Below are 20276 nucleotides of genomic sequence, written 5' to 3'. Positions count from 1 at the left end.
TGGTATAACTGGAAATGCTTTTAAGCCTTTTACTAGAAACATTTAAATACATATACACTGTAAAGAAAAGCTGTAAAATCCTGTTTTTTCATTACAATGGTAAAATCCTGTGAAAATCAGTGCATTCTGGGTAATATTTGTTGTTTTTGCGAAAGTAACCACTGAATTAATGTTGTTCGACACTCAGAGACTGTGTTTCAAATCACACCCTGCCCTTTCACTATTGCCTACATGAGTTTACAAATGTAATTCACTCGACAGAATGAACTCTAATGACTGAATTCAACCAATGATGAACAGTTGCTGTTAATGAGGTCGTTAGTAACTCTAATGAGAGCCGTCTCAGTACTATGGTACGGTCTAAATCCTGACCGGAAATTCTCCCAGATATTTTTTTGAGAGGCTTAACAACAGCCAGCTTGCAGATTTTGGGGACATATCCTAATGACAATAATTAAATAATAATGGTCAAAAGAGGATCTATGACTTCTGGAAGCAGCTCTTTTCATAGTTTCGATGGAACATACATGTTGCCGATTTAAAAAAAGAGAGGCATTTTTTCCTCGGGGGATCTGATGTGATACTGTGGCTGACTGCTGCATGGTTAGAATTTCACCTGGGATAGTATCGATCTTGGAGGTAAAGTAGTTCATAAAGTCATTACTGCTATGATCTTGGGTAATGTGAGCACCTGTTGATACTTTATTTTTCATTAATTTAGTCATTGTATTTGTTTTCTTCTAAAAGAGACAAAAATTATCAGCTGTTTTAAATGCTTTCCTGTATGATAGGGTACTTTCCCACCAGGCTATACGAAAAACCCCCTTTTCTCCAACTGCACTCCATTTTCCGAGCTGCTCTCTTTAGGGTGTGAATGTGCTCAGCATACCACGGATTGTTTCAGATTCTTTGAAAGAAAAGCGATAGTACATAGTTTTTGTTACATCATCATTTTTTTCTGCACTATTGAATGTGCTAAGGAATTGAGATAAAGATTACAGGTAGATTACTTACAAAGCACTCTTCTGTGGCAAAAGTGACTGACTGAGTTTGTGGTTTTAGTTATATGGAGTTCACACAACAATACATAATGATCTGAAATATCATCACTTTGCTGTAGAATTTCAACACTATTAACATGCGACAGTACTAAATCCAGAGTATGATTTCTACAATGAGTAGGTCCTGACACGTGTTGTCCAACCCTAACAGAACGTCTAAGAATGTTGATCCTAATGCATCTTTTTCATTACTAACACGAAGACATCCAGCCATTGAGAGACAACAGTCTACTTTGTATCTCGTAACCCCAGTAAGCAGGGAGGGGACAAGAGCATATTGTGTCTGACATCATACTTGCAAGTTCACACTCCTTTTTAATGTTATTTTTAGTGATCTCCAAAGAGAGAGATTTAATGTCTTTATTTCTGTGTCTGAAGGCAGTTGCAATCATCACTTAATTAATCAGAGAATGATTTCATTAACTTCACTGATTCAGTGTTACTTTAACACTGTAGTTTACACACATTCTAAGTGCTAATTTAAAACTGAGTATTTTGTTGAAACAACATTAAATGTCATTTAACAGCAATAAACTGTAATTTATGTATGCTATTAATCTGTAGAAAAATTTATTTACTGGTACCCCTGCTGCCAGTAAATTCAAAAACAGCATTTTTCTTGTAATAATGTAAAAGTCAAATTAAAACAACTTTTTTTTTACTAAAATATTATTTAAGGTTCCCAGAAAACAGTTATGCAGTCTTAAACTGATATATGAAAGTAAATATTTAACTGAAATATATACAAATAGACACTGATGTTCTGCTGATTTATTCAAAGACAGCAATTGTGCAGTTTCTTAAGCAGTGATAATTAATTATTTTATTAAGTGTTTACACACGTGTGTCTTATAGCTGAAGATGAACTGCAACGATTTAAGTTAAACACATATTTTTTGTTGTTTAAAGTGTCTTCTGATTTATACTGAGAATTTTGTTTTCTTAGTGTACTTTTAAATGATACAAGTTCACATTGCTAATACAAATACTAATATTTTAAACTCAAACTGTTTGAAGCAATTGGAGCACTGGCCCTCAGTTTGCTACATGGGAAAGGCACTTGTATAGGTCACAACTGAAAGTTCCTTTGACATTAATAGAAGAAGCTGTAGCACCATGCCTGCTGCTGTCTTAGAGCAGGCTTCTTCTGTTTTTCTGGCAGTTGGCAGACTGGCAGATTACTTATATATTTCCAGCAACGATGCTGTTCAAACCCACTTTCTCCACATACTCATAGTCTGTGCTGAACACTTGCTATTAGACTCCCTTGATACTCACCTAGAAACTTGCCTGTGTTTCCTTCCTGATCTCCTCATGTCCCCAGCGTTCCTCGTCTCTATCATGCACAAGTAGTTCTTGTGCTGTCCTCATGTCCAGTGTATCCCTACAAGAAATGACTATCAATTATTCTCATCCATCACTGTCTGATTCACAGCTACCTCAATGCTTCACTCACCATCTCTGCTGTTGAGTTCATCCCGTCTAAGGTAGTGACACCCGATGCAACTTGAGGTTCACAGCTCTAGATTAACTCTATATTGTGAAAATTGAACTCAAAATTCAAGTAATTTAGAAGACTTCACTTCCAAAAGCTCAACATTTAGCAGTATTTTCCTTTTTTTTGGGCAGTGGCTGTTTGCTAGTGTGAACAGTGAAGTGAAGTGGCGTGTGGACAAGTACGGTGACCCATATTTGGAATTTCTGCCCTGCATTTAATCCATTCAAATACACGCGGCAGTGAACACCCCCCAGAGCATTGGGCAGCCATATTGTTATGACGCCCGGGAAGCAGTTGGGGGTTCTGTTCTTGCTCAAGGGTAAGGAAAGTAGCATATTTTCTTAGCGATTGATATTACACTAAGTGCAAATTGCAGTGGATTCTATTTATTGAAAATAGCAGTATTTTCTTATTGCAATATGATATTCATACTAAGAGCAAATAGTTATAATTGCAGTTTTATTTACGCTTTAGCAGTATTTATACTACTTATTACACATAGTGGCACTTGATACGTATATGCTTTACAATGTTTTCGTTGCTATATTTAACATTACATTAAGCCACATGAAACATTATTTGCGGTTTGTAAGCGTTTTAATGCCCCCGTTCAAGTTCTGATAATTCACAAGACTAGTGAGAGGCCAGCTGAGGTGGCTCGGGCATCTGTTCCGGATGCCTCCCAATGGAGGTGTTCCGGGCATGTCCCACTGGGAGGAGGCCCCGGGGAAGACCTAGGACACGCTGGAGGGACTATGGCTTGGGAGCGCCTCAGTGTTCCCCTGAAAGAGCTGGAGAAGTGTTTGGGGAGAGGGAAGTCTGGGCGTCCCTGCTTAGACTGTTGCTCCCGCGACCCGGCCCCCGGATAAGCGGAAGAAGAAGAAGAAGAAGAAGTGAGAGTCATACTCGCAAAGGTAACAAAATCAAATCTTTCAAACACACCAATCAATGTAATTCTTTTATTAAGTGATAGTGTCATAAAACTGCCAGATGCTTCCACCAGCCAACCAGCATCCAGCACACCCGTCAGCCAACCATAAATTTCTCAATCGCCAGAGTACTAATCAATCACACCTGCACATCATCATCATCACCATCATCAGTCCCAGCATAAAAGCACACACCACAGTTCCCTCACTGTCTGGTCTTGTTGCTACATGAAGTGGACTACTTCTGAAGCTCTTTTGCATCTAAACCTATTGATACTTACCTCTTGTCTTCTTCTCCAGTTCCAGTCTGTTCCAGTTCCCGGTCTCAGTCTGTGGTGTGTGCTCCAGATGTTAAGTGTCTCGATTCAAGCTCTTGTGAAGACAAAGTCATATCAAACCGTTGCCATTTTCAAGCAAAACGTTCTAAAGACCAGCCAACCTCATCTGTGCCAATAAAGGTCTTTACTATTTTACTTACTCTGTGGTCCATTTACTTACAGTTAGGTAGTGGGTGTAATCGATGACATTAAGATTTATGATCCAGCATATTACTCATCTCTGCTACCTGCTTCCCTTTTTTAGACAAAATACATCGCATCGTCCAGTTTTCTCTTAGAATGATGATCGGAGTTACTTTTGCAATTCTTGATGCAGCATGAATGACGAACAATGGTGACATTTTCCAAAATCACGACAGAAAATCTAAATCCTGCCCTGAATTCAATAGTAGAGAGGCAGCACGGTCCTTTCAAAATGGCGGATAAACAAAGCAGTTTCCTATGCGGCGTGACGTCAGATTTACATTCTCTAGTAATAAAGTATTGAGTGTAAATTCAAATAAAAATCATTAAATCATGACCTAAACTTCACAGTAACCCTACTAATACTTAATTTTAACTTTTCCATTGTTTCATACGTTTTATTGAAAAAAAAAAGCCTTTCCGATGTGATAAGAGATGTGAAAAGAGGGACCAGAACGAGTTCTGCAAAAAGACTCGAACTTGGGTCATTTGCGTCAAAACGTCTATGCAACGCGTTTTAATGCTATTCTTCGACATCCGCCTTTCGTACTCTTGTACAAGTGCAAAAACAGTTCAGGTGCAAAAGCAAAGTAACAAAATACATATGCTTCTATGCAATTACAGGTATTTTTGAATGGGTTGAGGCTAGGGCTTTTGAAGTAGAGAATATACGCTATTCTCCCAACGGCCTATCATTATCTCATTTTTGACCAACATGGCTTTTAAAGGCTTTCGCACCGGCCGAGTCAGCAGGTCATGCTTCAGAAGACCTCAGTGCCAACCCCCACCCCATCACAACGCCCGGGACAACATGCTCTGCTGTTCCCTTGACAACGACCCTGAGAGTGTGGGAACTTGGGAATTTTTTAATTTTTATCAAAGATGAATCACATCATGTATAATAAAAGCAACACTATCACTGTTTTTTTTTAAACTATTACCAACTTTATTTTTGTTTCACGTTTACAAATTACACCTTTCTTGAAAAAAACAGCATCTCTGTCCATATATGCCAGTCGTTACACTAACTTTAGCAGCTCCTGATGTGGACAGACAGCTGAAATTGCCAATCACCCAGACAGCAGTGGGACAAACGCACCAATCCGGCCACATGATGATGCGCCGGGGGACAGAAATAGACACCGAGAGGCTCGAGTCGAGGCTGCAGCGCCGTGTGCTTTCCAGTGGACTGCGGTGTCTTCAAACGCTTTTTTTTCCCCCACTGATCATTTATTTAGCATTTTCACAAAATGGTCATTAAAGTTTTCCTGGCATCCTCCTCGGGATCGACGGCGGTAAGCTTCTGGACAGCAAGTGTGTTGTAGTTCAACAGGTTACTTCGCCGAACTGTGATATATACACAGATCGCGGAATGAATCTATCGGTAGCATATTAGCAGCAATCGGCGGCGGGTGCATTTTAAACTCTTAAATACGAGCGGGTTTTACTCAAGTCAGTTTAAATAATCCTGAGTGACCTAATAACAGCAGCAGCTCCGCCAGTTTCCTTAAATATCTCTGAGATCACATTCCAGACTGCAGCAGCTATTCCTTTAAACGCGAAACTTCCAGAATTGATTTCGCTCGCTCATCGGAACGAGTGTTTATTTGCTGGCCCTGTTAAATATGTTTGTTTATTGGCTTGTGTGTTTTTAGAGATAATTAACAGTGCCGATGATACCATTTTGTTTTCGTGAAACGAGATACTTTGATCCAATCACGTTTTCTCTTGCAAAAATGAACATGTTTGCTACAGTTAAACTATGATATCTACAAATTAATCATGGTTTTGCAATACCAGTTTAACCATGGTAGTTATGGTCTTACAAATGGTAGTCAATCTGCCAAAAAAAAAAAAAAAAAAACCCCAAACATGGTTACTTCAATTTTACTATAATAAAACCATGGCTTATTTTCATAAGGGTTAAATTGAAAATAGTTTAGATCAGTAATAAGAAATAAATTAAAATTAAAATAACTCATAATACATCTTTATCGCTATACTAACATATGCAACTGTCAAAGACGTGAACAAACAAGCAAAACAAAGCAATGCTTCAACATCTGTTAAAGCACAGTGTCTTATACTGAAAACGTTACACTGCAAAACTAACTCATAATCAGTAATTAAATCATTTAAGTAAACTCAATCAAAATAACTTTTATGACAAGTAACAATGAAAACAGCTTAAACATTTAGCAAGTAAAATGTAGAGCAGTGATCATTTTTTCAAGCCGCAATGCTTGCTGGGAAATTGCAAATAGAACTGGTTTTAAACCTGCTTGAGGATATAAATAAGGTCAAGGTACACTTTTGTAATAAACCTTCTTAGACTAGTATTTTTTTTTTCAGTTCACACACACACACACACATTTGTTTTTGTGAATTGTGGGGACATTCATAGGCATAATGGTTTTTATACTGTAAAGTCTGTATGTGCTATTGTCCTACAACCACACCTAAACTTACCCCTTATAGGAAACTAAAGCCATTTTTAGATTTTTTAGATTTTCCAAAAAGGCATTATTACCTGTTAATTTTTTTTACGATGTGTACTACAGTTAACAGGGTTTTTGAATTTGGATTTCGAGAAATTACGAAAATGTTTTGTTTCGGGTTTCATGTCAGTTCTTCTGTTATTACATATACCACAGATCAAAAAGAAACAGCAAGATGTTGTCGGCTTCCTCGAGGCACTTAAAATCGATTACACACAGCTTGACATTGCTTCAAATGAGGAAAACCGGATGTGGATGAGGGAAAACGTCCCTGGAGAAAAGAAGCCCACCAATGGAATTCCTCTTCCTCCACAGATTTTCAATGAGGAGATTTATTGTGGGGTGAGAACCCGCTAGAACCAATGCTACCGTAAACTGCATTTCTTAACGTAACATATTCAGTTGACGAATACGAGAATGATCATTTTCAATCCAGAAGCGTTTTTACATAAATTAGTTCCCCAAGCTGATTTCTGATGAATGCAAAATGAGCAAAAGCTGTGTGCTGTATTTCATGTCTTGTGAAACATTAAATCAATGATGCTAATAATGTTAATAACGAATTTAGCAAATAATGGCTTCAAATTTAGACCTGTTTCAATGCTTCATAAGTTTACATCCACGAAAAAAGCAGCAATTTTACAGAAATGACATGGATGTGTTGCTACCTTAATTGCTATAAAATACCAATAATAGTTTCCTAAATTGCAGGACTATGAAACATTTTTTGAAGCCAAAGAAGACAACGCAGTCTACGAATTTCTGGGTCTGACACCACCACCAGGATCTAAGGTTGTATTTCTGTGTGTTTGACGTGAATGTCAAAAACAGATTTGGTACCATTTCAGGCCTCAGATGTCCTGTAGATGTTTAAATGACAATATCAAATGCCGAAATGTTACGGAAAAAAACAGAAGTAGGGTAAAAAGAGAAGAGAAATTTAAATCCTTTGTCTGTTTTAATCGATGTAGAATAATTCACATACATTCACGTTGAAAAGTCGAATCGAATAACTGTCAGTGCAATATCCCAAGCCTCTTGGAATCATCTAAAACAAGGTAAAAAATGATCAGAGGGGTCTTCGGTGGTGAATGGATAAACATCAGTAGAGTGACTTGCTTGTGTGAGAGTGTAGAATTCGACATCTGTTTCCTTCCTCTCTTCTTTTTATCATTTAGGGTGAAACGTTCCCTTGCAGACAGTGATGAAATTGATTCTCCAATGTTTTAATGTAAAAATCTCTCTTGGTGCAGGAGGCACAACAAGCTGAAAATGCACAAAAGCTTCATAACGGATCTGCCGCAGAGGAACATCTTGATGATGACAAGACAGTAATGTCCAATATTTTTTTTAAAAACGCATTTAACAGATATTCGCTTTCAGTGCATTTCCAGACACGTCAACACTGCACTTTACTGTATGTTTTGAATCATTGTGTTTTTGTTCACAAGTCTATTATAACCTAACTTAACACCTAGGCTATGTTTGGTTTAGTATATGCAGAGTTTAACCTTTATTAGTTAATTATACAGCTGTCCGTTATAGTTCATATCGCATTAACCAATGTTAACAGATATTTTGATTAAATGTAGAAATTAACATTGACTAAGATATTGTAGTGTATAGTAGCGCATGTTATGTGGTTAACCAATTTTAAAGTGATAGTTCACCCAAAGTTTGTCATCATTTACTCACACTTGTTCAAATTTCGAAGAATGTTAATAAGGCTAATAAAGGCTAGCAGCAACTGTTTGGTTTCCAACATTCTTCAAAATATTTGATCATGCATTCAACAGAAGAAAGTAACTCAGTTAAGAAACAATACGAGGATGAGTAAATTATGATTTTTGTATTTGGGTGAAATATGTTTAACATTGCTAGTATTCCATTCCAAACATAGCCTCACATAAACCTTTCCACGTAGCATGCTGTTCCTGTTAATCCACTTTGTTGCGTTGTTAATCACATTTAATTGGGCATGCTTTCTCACTCATTCAGTGTTAAAATGATTGCAGTTTTCATGCAATCATGTGATAACTTGCATATACAACTATGTAATCACAACCCTATTACATTAATGTTTGTTTGAGGAGCGCATTTTTCTTCCAGTGTCTTGAAAGAAGAATGGATTTTTGCATTGATGTAGTTTGGCAACATTCCCATTGTCTAATACAACAAACTCTCTCTTTTTTTTTCTTTCTGTTTCTCACTGAACGTTCCTCCAGTTCATTAATTCATTTTCATCCAGAGGGTCCAGATCTACAGGAACCCATGGTGCCTTACGAAAGTGGCTTAGCAGATCCTGTACTGTCAAAACTGTTTTAATTTCTTTTCCTGGGATTCGCTGTTTGTTCTAGAAAAAAGAAAACGTAGAGGCTGAGCAGAACGGCGACGCGCACACAGCAGAGCTGGAAGAAGACGATCCAGACAATAAGGCAGAGACAGATGCTCAAGAAGAAGAGGAACCAGCAGAAGAAGACGAAGAGAGTGTAACTGACCATCAAAACTCCTCTTTAAACATCACTTGTTTTCCCATAGCAGCTCGTTCCTCTTCCACATAATCTCATCCTTTGCTTCATCTATTAACCTCCAGTTTTTTTTTTTATGCAGGTTCTCTCCCATGCAACTGAAATTAACATCTAACTCTCTGCTTTACCATCTCCTCTCTTTGTAGTTTGTTTCTTGCTAGTGTTTCCGGTTGACAGTGTGACTAGCAAGATTGTTGTAGATCTTGTGTTTATTCGCCTCATGCAGTTCGCTCGTTTTAATATTTAACTTTCTTTTTGATAGAGAAAGGTAGCTGAGGAGGAAGAGCAGGTAAGAAAAACTGCTGAAACCGTTCTGTATGTTTTGACCGCTGTGTAACATGAATATAATCATTGGATAATCGTAGATACGTAGATAGATAGTAGGCGCTGTTTGATGAATGCCAGTAGAAGAACAGCGAATGCGCACTCGAAAACAAATGCATACTATTTGCTACATTTGAATTTAAACGCACTACCCAACGGTTAAAACAGTACGTTCTATATAGCACGAACGAGGGTAGTATGAATGGTAGTACTTGTCACATACTTTTACATCCAATTCAATAAATCATCTAGTCGATTTCCAATGTTTAAACTTTTAATAAGTCAGCCGTTCACATTTATTATTATAAACAACAACAACAACAATTTGTGCTCTTGTATCCTACCACTCTCATTGGGCACAAATCCAAATATTCCATAATATTTTCATATTTGAAATGAAACGTATCTGAATGCGGAACTGCTATTTATTATGTAGATTAAAGACTTTGTGCCCATTCCAGTGGTGACACAGAGGCAGCATGCTTTGTTCACTGTGTTTTATTTCGATAAAGTACAAACTGCGCTGTCAAGTTAGCAGTGCTGGAACTCATATATGTGTGTGTATGTGCTTTGTGTTGTGTGTGTCACTTCAGCTGTGTCCTTACCTGCAGAATCAATTTTAAACACTTATTGTCTTAAAAATAATGCATCGCTGTATAAATGTATGCCTTTAATTGTGTACATTTGTGGATCGTGCCAACCCTAATAGATAGATAAATCTTTGAAATAGTTAGATTTGTTTTGGATTGTGAATATTATAATTAATACAAAACATTTAAAGCTCTTAATTCTTAATTGTGTTGTTAAGTAATGATATATTTTTGTAATTTTATTGGGTTGATTTACCTTACAACTATTATAAACATTTAACTGTACTATTAAAAGTAATTGTAATAGTAATAAAACAATGATTAAGACTATTCTTGTGTAATTACGCGTATTGCTATTCTGACTGAACACTATTTCTTTTCTTTTGTGACTCACAGGAGGAGGGAGACGAGGACCGGGTAAGACCGAAATCTTTATTTTTTGTTTCGTTAGAAGCAATTTTAACAACAATGGCCTTAGTCTTTATACCTCAAGAAGATTTGTGTTAGTCTGTGACATGATTCGTTGCAGTTAAATGGTTGCTTCCATGTCAAAATGTAACACAAGGTGGAGGGACAGCTGTCTCTTTGCTTTGCCAAACAGTGGAAGAATTGCTTTTTTGAATTTCATCAGTGTGTTAGATGTGTTTGGAGTAGTTCAGGATTCTCTTGGTCCTTGAAATATCAGAAAACGTCATGGAAACTAGCCAAACTAACAAATACATGTGTGTGTGTGCGTGTATATACATATATATAGATCCAGTAAACATGAACAAATATAATAAAAAGTGTGAGAAGATTATTTTTATTTATTTATTTTAATTAGATTTTCAGTAGTAATATTATAGAAAATCTAAAATTCAATTAACCGCTTGTCAGAAAGATCAAGAACAAGCTAATGTTAACGTTCGTCACTTGTTGTTTCAGGTCAAGGACAACCATCTGGTCTCAGAGGTGATTCTTATTCTAGAATGAACAGATTCTAGATCTGGAGTGTGTTTAACTCTACTATTCTCTCCCATCCATTCTTTCTCATCATTCTGACAACATTCCTATTATCATTGCTATTTATCTGGCATCCATGTTTTTTTTTTTATAATCTATCTATTTACTCAAAGCATTTTCTCTTGGTAGGCGACTCATTTGCATTGTGTTTTGCCTGTGCTTCATTTTCCTTATCCCTTTTCCTTACAGGTGTGATGGATGCAGTTTCTATTTTTAAAAGCCTCTTACTTGAAGAGTTCTCCATCAAAACAGTTCTTCAGAAAAAAATGTGTTTTTTTGAGAATTCGCGGTTACTAAAATAGCATGCGGAAAAAAAATATGAATCATCGTTAGGGTGACCCTGTTCCACAGAGCCAGCAAAAATTGAATTTGGTAAAATGCATAGTGTATTAAAGGAACATAAACCATTAACCATTTAAATCATGTTGTCATCTAATCATCATCAATAATTATGTAGTCTAATAGTAGTAATGGTTTATATTAGTCTTTAGGTTTTAGGTTTATAGTAGTCTAAATGGTTTATGTTGATATTAAATATCAGACACCATTCTGATATTTAATGCCCGCCTGCCAAAATCCACAACAGACAACATTGCTTTATGTATGCTGTAGGATGGTATAACAATCAAGCCATTGAGATTTTCTATAAGTATGTCTTGCTTAATGTGACCGCACTGTATCTATCAGATTTGTATCAATATAAGTATATGTTCAATGACAGTCTGATGTATTTTAAACACAAAACTGGAAAGTACTGAATTCAGTTATACCATTCTCTTTCTTTTGTCCAAATTCAGCAAGTTAAAAGCTTCTTTCTATCCCTTCTTCTTTCTCCCCACCTGCTTTTTTTTTCCTAGGCAGAAGAGGATTTGGTGTCTGAGGTAACTTGGGTTTGATGAGCAGTGTCTTTCTGTCTCTGTTGTTGTACTTATGATTTGCATTTTTTCCCCTCATTTGGACACTGATTTTCCTCCTTCATTCTTCCTTCTAACCTCCTGTTTGACTTCTCTCCTCTAGCTGCCTCCCACCAGCCTCTTTCTTCTGTCTCCACCTGTTTCTTCAGTTGCATGTTGCTCTCTTCAGCTTTAGCTCTCACATTCCTCTCATCTCATTCAGTCTCTTCTCTCCTCTAGGAGGAAGAAGAACTCAGAGAGCTTGAGGTAGATTGATACATGTTTTTCCTTTTCTTTAAGATTTTGTCTCTCTGTCTCTTTTTTTTTTTTCTTTTGCCTTTGTATTTGTTTTTTTTTCTAACTGCACACAATATCCTTATCACCTGTCAGTCCTGCAGTGTTTTGGACCAAATTTAACTTTCCAGAGACATGAGCGATGCACTCAAGCCCATTGGAATATCATTTATTCAATATGTCATACATTTAGCTTATTTAGTTTGGAAGGATGGGTCAAAAATTCAGTTATACCTAATTACATAATTACATAAAACCCTGCCCCTAATATGTAAATAAAATATGTGCTGATAATTGATATTCCTCATTACTTTAATATCTGTGTTCATGCTAACAAGGACATAAAGGATAGTTTATATAATAATATAATATTGTAGTTTATATAATAATAATATTAAAAATATATATACACACTGTATATTATACTGTATATAACAATTTTTTATCATTTCATAATTGATTTAGGTGCTATTATACTAGCCTGTATTATATATAAATTTATTTTTAGAAATACTTTTATTCAGCAAGGATGCATGCAACTGATCAAAAGCAAAGAATCTAAAGTTTCCACAAAAATATTCAGCAGATGTTTAATAACAAGAAATTTTCCCTAAACACCAAATCAGCTTATTATAAGACTTATTTTAAAAGCATAAAAAAACTTAAAGAACCTATAAATTTAAATAGTTTAAGTAGTTCTCTATGTGTCGGTCACTACAATGTATGTTTTGATGACACATGGGGTTTACTTGAGTGCTCTAATCTGCTCTAACATTAAGAGAAAACGGCAATAAAATTCGGCTCCCTGTGCATACGGGTATAAAAAGGCGACAGGTGCATCCACTCATTCAGATTTTCCAGCTTCAACTAAAAGAAGTGGTTTCTCATCATGGATGGCTCACATTTTTATAAAGATTCCATTCCAACTGTTTTCTCTTGGTTGAAGTCATTCAGAGTCTGGGTGTCCAACATGCTAAAGCTAGTCTCATGGATAACTCACATGTTCACTGTGAGAGTATAAGCATGACTTTGCTGTGATCTCGCCTCTGTCTCCTTACATGGATCAGGCAGACCTTTTTCCTTTTCCCACAGCAAATGTCCTTTGCGGCTCCTGAGTGATTTTGCTAAATTATTTAATTTAAATGATTTAATTTTGTTCGGTGCTGGAGGATTAGATGTCAATTTCAGCATCGGGGGACGGGCTATCATCCTCTGAGGATGAAGATTCGGAGGGGCTTCCACCTCATGTGCTGCAGTCAACACAAAATGACAATTACACCACCTGTAAGCATTGGGCTGGAGTGAACACATTGCCCAGTCCCAAGCCCTTGTGACTGGATGCCTGGTTTCAATGTGCAGGACACGGTTGTGAGCCATGTCCAGAACAGAGAAACCAATCATCCAGTCATCCTTCTGCCTTTTTTCCAGTGAAGCTGAGAAAGTCATGGCTCATCTGCCTCCTCACTTTCTTACTACTCTTGACGGTGGGGTTGATATGGGGAATGTTGACATTCCCTAGGTGGAGAGAGCAGCAAGTGTGGACAGTCTGTGCTGAACTGTGCCTTCAGAGGCAGGAATGTTGTATATCTGAAAAATCTGCAGAGGCTCCTGGGGCATTGGGCACAGTCACATTGCTCGGATTGCTTCAAATGTCCCACAATGTTGTTGTCATGACGGTTGCTTCCAGTATGGGCTGGGATGCTGGACAGATCAACTGCCTAGATCTGTTGGCATTGTATCTAGCTTTATGGCAGTTTCAGCCACTGCTGCAAGACAAGTACGTGTTGGTTCGCACAGACAACACTGCAGCTGTCCTGCACATCAACATCTACAGTCTATGATCGCATTCCATATCACAGCTCACCTATCATCCAGCCTATGCATTGAAGTGAAGTCTGTTTGTAAAATAACGATGCCTGATTGGAGTAGTCTTCTCTTTCTTGCAAGAAATGTTAGAGCATAGCCTGTCACCCTCCACCTTGAAAGTGTATGTGGCTGCAATCGTCATGATGCCATGGACGGCCGGTCTCTGAGACTGAGAAAGCACAATCTCCTCATCAGGTTCCTTAGGACTGTCAGAAGGTTAAATCCTCCTAGGTCATGCCTGGTGCCCCCCTACAATCTCTCTACCATCCTGGCTGGCATTCAGAGGATTCCCTTTGATTCAGTTGAGCTTCAGTTCAGTTTTCTGCTAAGAGAGCACTCCTGACCATGCTCACTTCCATCAAGAGGGTATAGAACCTCCAACCATTTTTACAGAGGCTGTTCATGATCAAGTAGTGAATCTGTAAGCACTGCCCTTGGAGGAGGCAGATCCAGCCTTAGCATTGCTTTGTCCTGTAAGAACGTTGCTGTTTTATGTTTTCCGCACACAGAGCTTCCTCAGCAGCTCTTTGTTTTGTACGGAGGTCAACAGAAAGAGAAGGCTATCTCCAAGCAGAGGTTGGCCCACTGGATAGTGGATGCCATCGCCTTTGTCTCTCTTCCAGTAGAGTTCCCTGAATTGTGAACCCTGGTTGAGTTTCCTCCAGAACCGCTGCCAGTCTTGGCGGAATAGTTTGAAACCAGGGCCTGTACTGGGCTGGGTCTCCGTATGGATTGATTCCCATCAAGCAATCCCATATGCTTGATGAGATCTTTCATGGTATGATTCAGTTCTCTAGATTCTTTCTTTATTTTCACCCATTCAGACATTCAAACACGTATGTTACAAGAGCAGAAATCGTAGAAGTTCTGCTCGTTCAGCATGTTGTGGTTGGTGGAGATCGGGGCACGGGTGCATGTCATCAGTTGTATACTGCGTACCACATTTACGCATATCAACCACATGAGCACTACTCTGTGTGTGAAAGCATGTGCACTAACCAGCTATCTGATTTATTATTTATTATCTTTTTTTGCACACATTCAGTTGCAGTGTACTTTGCATCTCCATGATCTATCACCTGCTCTCCCTTACACTCAGACGTGCTGCTTATCTCTCTACCACTCTCTCAGTTCTCTGAATTCTTTCTTTCTTTTCACCCATCCAGACATTCCAGCCATCACTTATGTTACAGGAGCAGAAAGTTCAGTCGCTGTCACTTTCCATATTTTTCTTTACTGTGGAAAAACACACATATATCCATTCAAACTCTCTTTCACTGCCTGTTCTTTTGTAGCTTTAGATCTTCAGAACTTCAGTCTGAGTGTAGCACAACCTTCTACCTCAGCAGCTGTTTCTGAAACTCAAATACATTGATGCATTATCTTCTGTTTTAATACTGAATTCCTTCATCGCAGGAGGAAGAGGAACAAGCCTCAGAGGTACTCTACCATATCTTAGCTCATTTCAGCATGTTGTGGTCAGTGGAGATCGGGGCACCGGTGCATGTCATTAGTTGTGTTCCAGATCTTTCAGATTGACTAGATCAGTGGTTTTCAACCAAGGGACACACAGGGACCCACAGTATGGCCAAAGACTATTGAAATACAAAGACGGTTTACTCAAATACTGTATGAATGGGAGAAAGTGCAAAGCACATTATGGCAGGAAAGTTCCGCCTTCTAAATGAAAGAGCTAATCGTTGGTTTGCAGTGGCTGTTAGAGCTTCCGGTTTCAATAGAAACCTGAGGCTGGACCAGTCGATGCGCATGCGCATTCATAAGCTCATTGGAGCAGAGCGTGCACATTGGCTGGTCTAGCCTGAAAAATAAGCCTTTTAAACGCTGTTTGAGCATAAGAAACAACACTCATGGGGCAGTTCAGATTTTGTTGCTGATTTTAAATATGTAATTAAATAACACTTTTAACTTAATAAGTAATTTTTTCTTAGCTTATTGGTAAGATATTTGTTCTTGTTTTAAGCGTAATTTTGGAATACTGGAGAAGAACATCTCTATTTTGCAGTGTGATAAAAGTAGTTACTGTAGTTACAAAACTTATTTCCATATTCTGGTGATTGGGAGCATTGGGAGCAAGCTTTAAATGTTTTGTTTATAAAACATAATGGAAAAGTAGTCTGTTCAAAGTTGTTTTTCTGATCTTAGAAACGTTGAACTCATTTTCTGCTTCTTAAGACATTTACATTTACAGAACATATTGACAAGTTGGACTTTAAAAGTAAATGTACCATAAAACTTGATAACCATATATATTTATAGTTATATACTGTACACCGGATAAAGAAATTGTGTTGAAAAATGCAGAAATTGGTTAAAATCCTAAAATAAATAATCTAACAACCTTCTATAATATAGTTTTTGAGTCAGGGAGGTTGAGAACCACTGGACTAGATACTTGCATCTGAATCCGTTTTGCCTTTATATTTGTGTCACTAAATTGCTTGATTTAAAACAAAATTGTCAAACTTACTGTTACAGTGTTTAAAGCTGCTGAAAATGATTCATTTTTTTCAGTATCATAAAACAAAATGTCCCTGTTATCTAACAAAAGTTACTCATATAGGCATCCTCCAATTCACAGTGGTCTGTGTGATTCCCCCCTGTCACAGGTTGCATATTTCAGATTTCTTTGAAGTATCAACTTTGGCTGAGATCCTTTACTTAAATTGCTTAGAGAAAAAAAGCCCACAATGAACTGACCTTCTTTAAAGGGAACCTTGGACCTTCTTTTTTAAACTTAAAAGTGGTGTTCCACCTGCCAGTGACTTTGCATGTACAAGCAGAGGGTGGGTTTTAGAAACAGGATATATAGTGATAAAATTCACTTAACACTGGCAGAAAGCAACAGGGCGACTAACGTCACTTACAGCAGCTTTAACTTCTCAAACAAATGCCACAAAAATAAGATACTTTTGAAATATTTTTATTGAACACTTTCTGGGTCCTGTGTTCAATAAAGACATAAAAAGTATTTATTCTAGGTCTTAAGCAGAGTTGGTTTATTATTGAATGTACAACCTAACATGTATTTGTTACTATGTTGTGCTTTTATTTGTGTATATTTCTATTTTAATGTGCATTTAGTATATTGTTTGTTTGTTTTGCTGGCCGATATGACAGTGTTCTTGATTCTTGGCAACGTCATGCATATATTTTCTGTCACCAGTGTCATTAAATGAAGAAATGTGCTATCATCATGTCTGGATGGCCAAATGCTGTTGATGTTTAGGGCTTCATTTTCATTATTTGTACGCTCTTCCAGTCTTTTTTACGGCATATACGCACAACTGTTTTGTTTGAAGGCCCAGGATGCAGAAAATGCCTTGTTCAGTGTGCATCAAAGAGTTTGCCGAACCAATGTAGACGTTCAGATGTTCATCAAGACGATCAGCTTGCAATACGCATTGTTTTGAAAATGCTGAATTGAGATAAGGACACAGACTCTGTTCTTTCAGGACGGCATGGTTGACATTCAGAAGCAAAGGCAATGTAGCGAATGGTGTTTTGATGTGGAGTAAAAAGGAAAATGCTCTGATGCGTTTCTCTAGTCTATAGCATTGGGTGCTGAGCGTATGTTTAATACATGAGAGAGAAAGAGTCCGATGTTGAGTAGAATTGGTATATTCCAATCAATAATGTAAGCTCAATCACCAGTATTCAAAAAGTTTTTATTATTGGATTTATTTATTTGGTATTGTACAACTCTCTGGAATGCATTGGTTCTAAGTTTATGAGTTAAAGTATTTGGAAAATCTAGGGACAATATGCAATTAACTGTGATTGTTGTCATTCACAGGAAGACTAGTGCTCTGAAGCTGAGGAATTTGGACCTGGATTTTCCTACACAGGTAATTTCCCCCCACACTTTTTTTCTGTCTTCTCTGCCACTTGGTGGCATTGTAGGATACCATTTAGTAGAAGCGTCCAGGACTGAAGATATCGGTCAGCCTGGCGAATCAAGAACAGTTGATTGAAAAGAAAAATCCTGTCAGCATTGGCTTGCTTATGTACTTTTCATTTTATATATCCCTTAAGTTAGAAGAGTTCATTGAGTACTATGAAAAGCTACTGTAACTTTAATAGCTTCAGTCTTAATTGGTGCTAAATGTATTAATTCACGAAATTCAGTGAGTAATGTTTTTCAATGTACAGCTTCTCAGTTTACAACAAAATAAATTAATGAATAAATCAAATGGACTGAAAATTAAAAAAAAAAGAAGTCTAAAAATGTACTGATGTTTTGATAATAGTAAATAGCATACATTTAAAATATGGATAATTTACATCCTGGTAACTGTGTTAAAAATAAACCATAATAGAGTGGTCAGGACTCTGATGGAAAGCACAGGTATGTATAAATCATGGATGTGTAATGTGGCAAGAATGATATCTTCCAGTATGAAAAGAGAACATTTTTCAATGTTTTAGTTATTATTACAATATTTACAATATCATTGGTATATGCATTATTTTACTATATATTTGTAAATTTACAGTAGTACCCTGACAATGAATTCCTAGCAGGCAAGCGGGCTGAACTATAAATAAATGCATGGACATGCTGGTTGTGAGGGCATAAATATTAATTATGCATAAATCATGAGGATTAGAAAATGTCAAAAATCTTGTAACCGGCCATTTTAAATGTACAATTTTGTATAATGTCTCATTACACTGTGATTTAAGGAGGAAACAATTCCTGTTGACCAATTTTAGATAAATGTTTTATTTGATTCATATTTCGGCCGCAGTCGTTCGCAGGGTTTTATAGGTCAGTGAATGAATGCATGGATCGGCATTTGAATGTCAAGCATGATTTGTCGGTCCGGCATTAATCTTTTTGCAATCGAACATTCTGGATTGTGACACGCTGTAAAATACCTTCTTTTTTTTTTTTGTTGTAATAAACAAAAGGTTTACGCTAGTGAATGTCAAGGGTGGTGCCACGTTTGTCGGGATTTTGTTTTTTGCGATTTCATAAATACAGACTGATTCATCTGAGAATATTGTGGCTGTCTTGGACGCTAATAATGAGGGGAACGTCCGCTCAGCAAAACATCAAACATTACGCACACTAAGGAAATGAATATCTTCTCTACAATTGACAATGATTTTCCCTGCCTCAAGTTATTTCATAAAAAGTGTTGAGGACAAAATTGGCCGTGGTGGCCAAACTCTCCAAAACTCATGCCTTCAAGGCTTCTACTGTAAGAATATTACGACATTCTAACACATTATTTTGCGCTTTACATTTCAGCTTGAAGTGACACCCCACTTGCCCTGGAGCCAACAAAAATCGCCCACAAGTACCTTCACCGAGCCAAAATGAAACACGACTGCACTGGAGAATATGCACTCAGGACCCCAGCTTCAAGCCCCGCGATAACTGTGCCTTTTTGAGGTTGCAAAATGCCCTTTTTACGCTAGAGTTGCTTCATCTTAAGTGGCGAGTTTCAAGTGAATTCAAAGGGATGTTTTTTTCTTACTGTACATATAGAAAATAGCTTATTCTACTACTTTTAAACTGATATTTTGTGACTTTGTTCTATAGAATCCCAAATAGTTGTGCCAAACCGCTCAATCGTGTCAAACTAATACTTGCAAATATCTCTCCGTGTGTATTGTATTATGAAGTACGCCGGTCATATTTTGGACACACTTTGCCACAGTGCTAAATGCTAAAAATAGATGGAACTTGTATTAAATTATGATATACAATGTGAACACATCGAAAACTATGAACAAAACAAGGTAACAGAAAAAAGAGTTTATTGAGTATGAACACCGACCACCGCCATGAAACTACAAAAAAATGGAATTCTATCTAAAAAGCCAATATTATCAATAATAATTTTTTAAAAGCGATTTTGCATATTGTTGAGCCTATACAGATCATGGTAATATTAATAATATGAAATGTCTGGTAATTACCTAAACACTTTCGGGTATTGTTTTTTGTTTTAATACAATACTCTTAATACAATAAATTAGTGCTGTTAAATGAATCGCATCCAAAATAAAAGTTTGTTTACATATGTGTGTGTACTATGTATATTTATTGTGTATAAAAAGGCACACACATACAGCATATATTTAGAAAATATTTACATGTATATATTTATATAAATTACATAACTTTTTAATTATATTTCATATATAAACACCTTTTTATCTTAAATATATACATGCATGTGCTTATATTTCTATGTTAAATATACACAGCACATACACACATATAATGCGTAAACAACATT

General features: G+C 37.0%; 1 protein-coding gene across 22 annotated transcripts; it reads left to right on the top strand.

Annotated features, from left to right (window-relative positions):
- Positions 1 to 5124: 5124 nt before the first annotated feature.
- On the top strand, positions 5125 to 20057 carry sh3bgr (SH3 domain binding glutamate-rich protein). 22 transcript variants are annotated; one of them, XM_043259458.1, is made up of 13 exons: positions 5125 to 5304; positions 6664 to 6849; positions 7219 to 7299; positions 7761 to 7838; positions 8865 to 8996; positions 9298 to 9324; positions 10346 to 10366; positions 10874 to 10900; positions 11809 to 11832; positions 12085 to 12111; positions 15421 to 15444; positions 17819 to 17870; positions 19280 to 20057. In XM_043259458.1, exons 1-12 carry the CDS (start codon positions 5260 to 5262, stop codon positions 17825 to 17827), a joined length of 681 nt encoding a protein of 226 aa, XP_043115393.1. In that variant the 5' UTR covers positions 5125 to 5259; the 3' UTR covers positions 17828 to 17870; positions 19280 to 20057. The 22 variants fall into 22 exon arrangements, with proteins under 22 accessions (XP_043115393.1, XP_043115402.1, XP_043115395.1 ...); XM_043259467.1 differs by lacking the exon at positions 7761 to 7838 and having other exon boundaries at positions 5126 to 5304; XM_043259460.1 differs by lacking the exon at positions 10874 to 10900 and having other exon boundaries at positions 5126 to 5304.
- Positions 20058 to 20276: the final 219 nt, after the last annotated feature.

Source organism: Puntigrus tetrazona, chromosome 15, assembly GCF_018831695.1.
Source record: "Puntigrus tetrazona isolate hp1 chromosome 15, ASM1883169v1, whole genome shotgun sequence".
Taxonomy (NCBI): Eukaryota; Metazoa; Chordata; class Actinopteri; order Cypriniformes; family Cyprinidae; genus Puntigrus; species Puntigrus tetrazona.
Note: the sequence above shows the minus strand (reverse complement) of the source record. Positions and strands in the feature narration are given on the sequence as shown.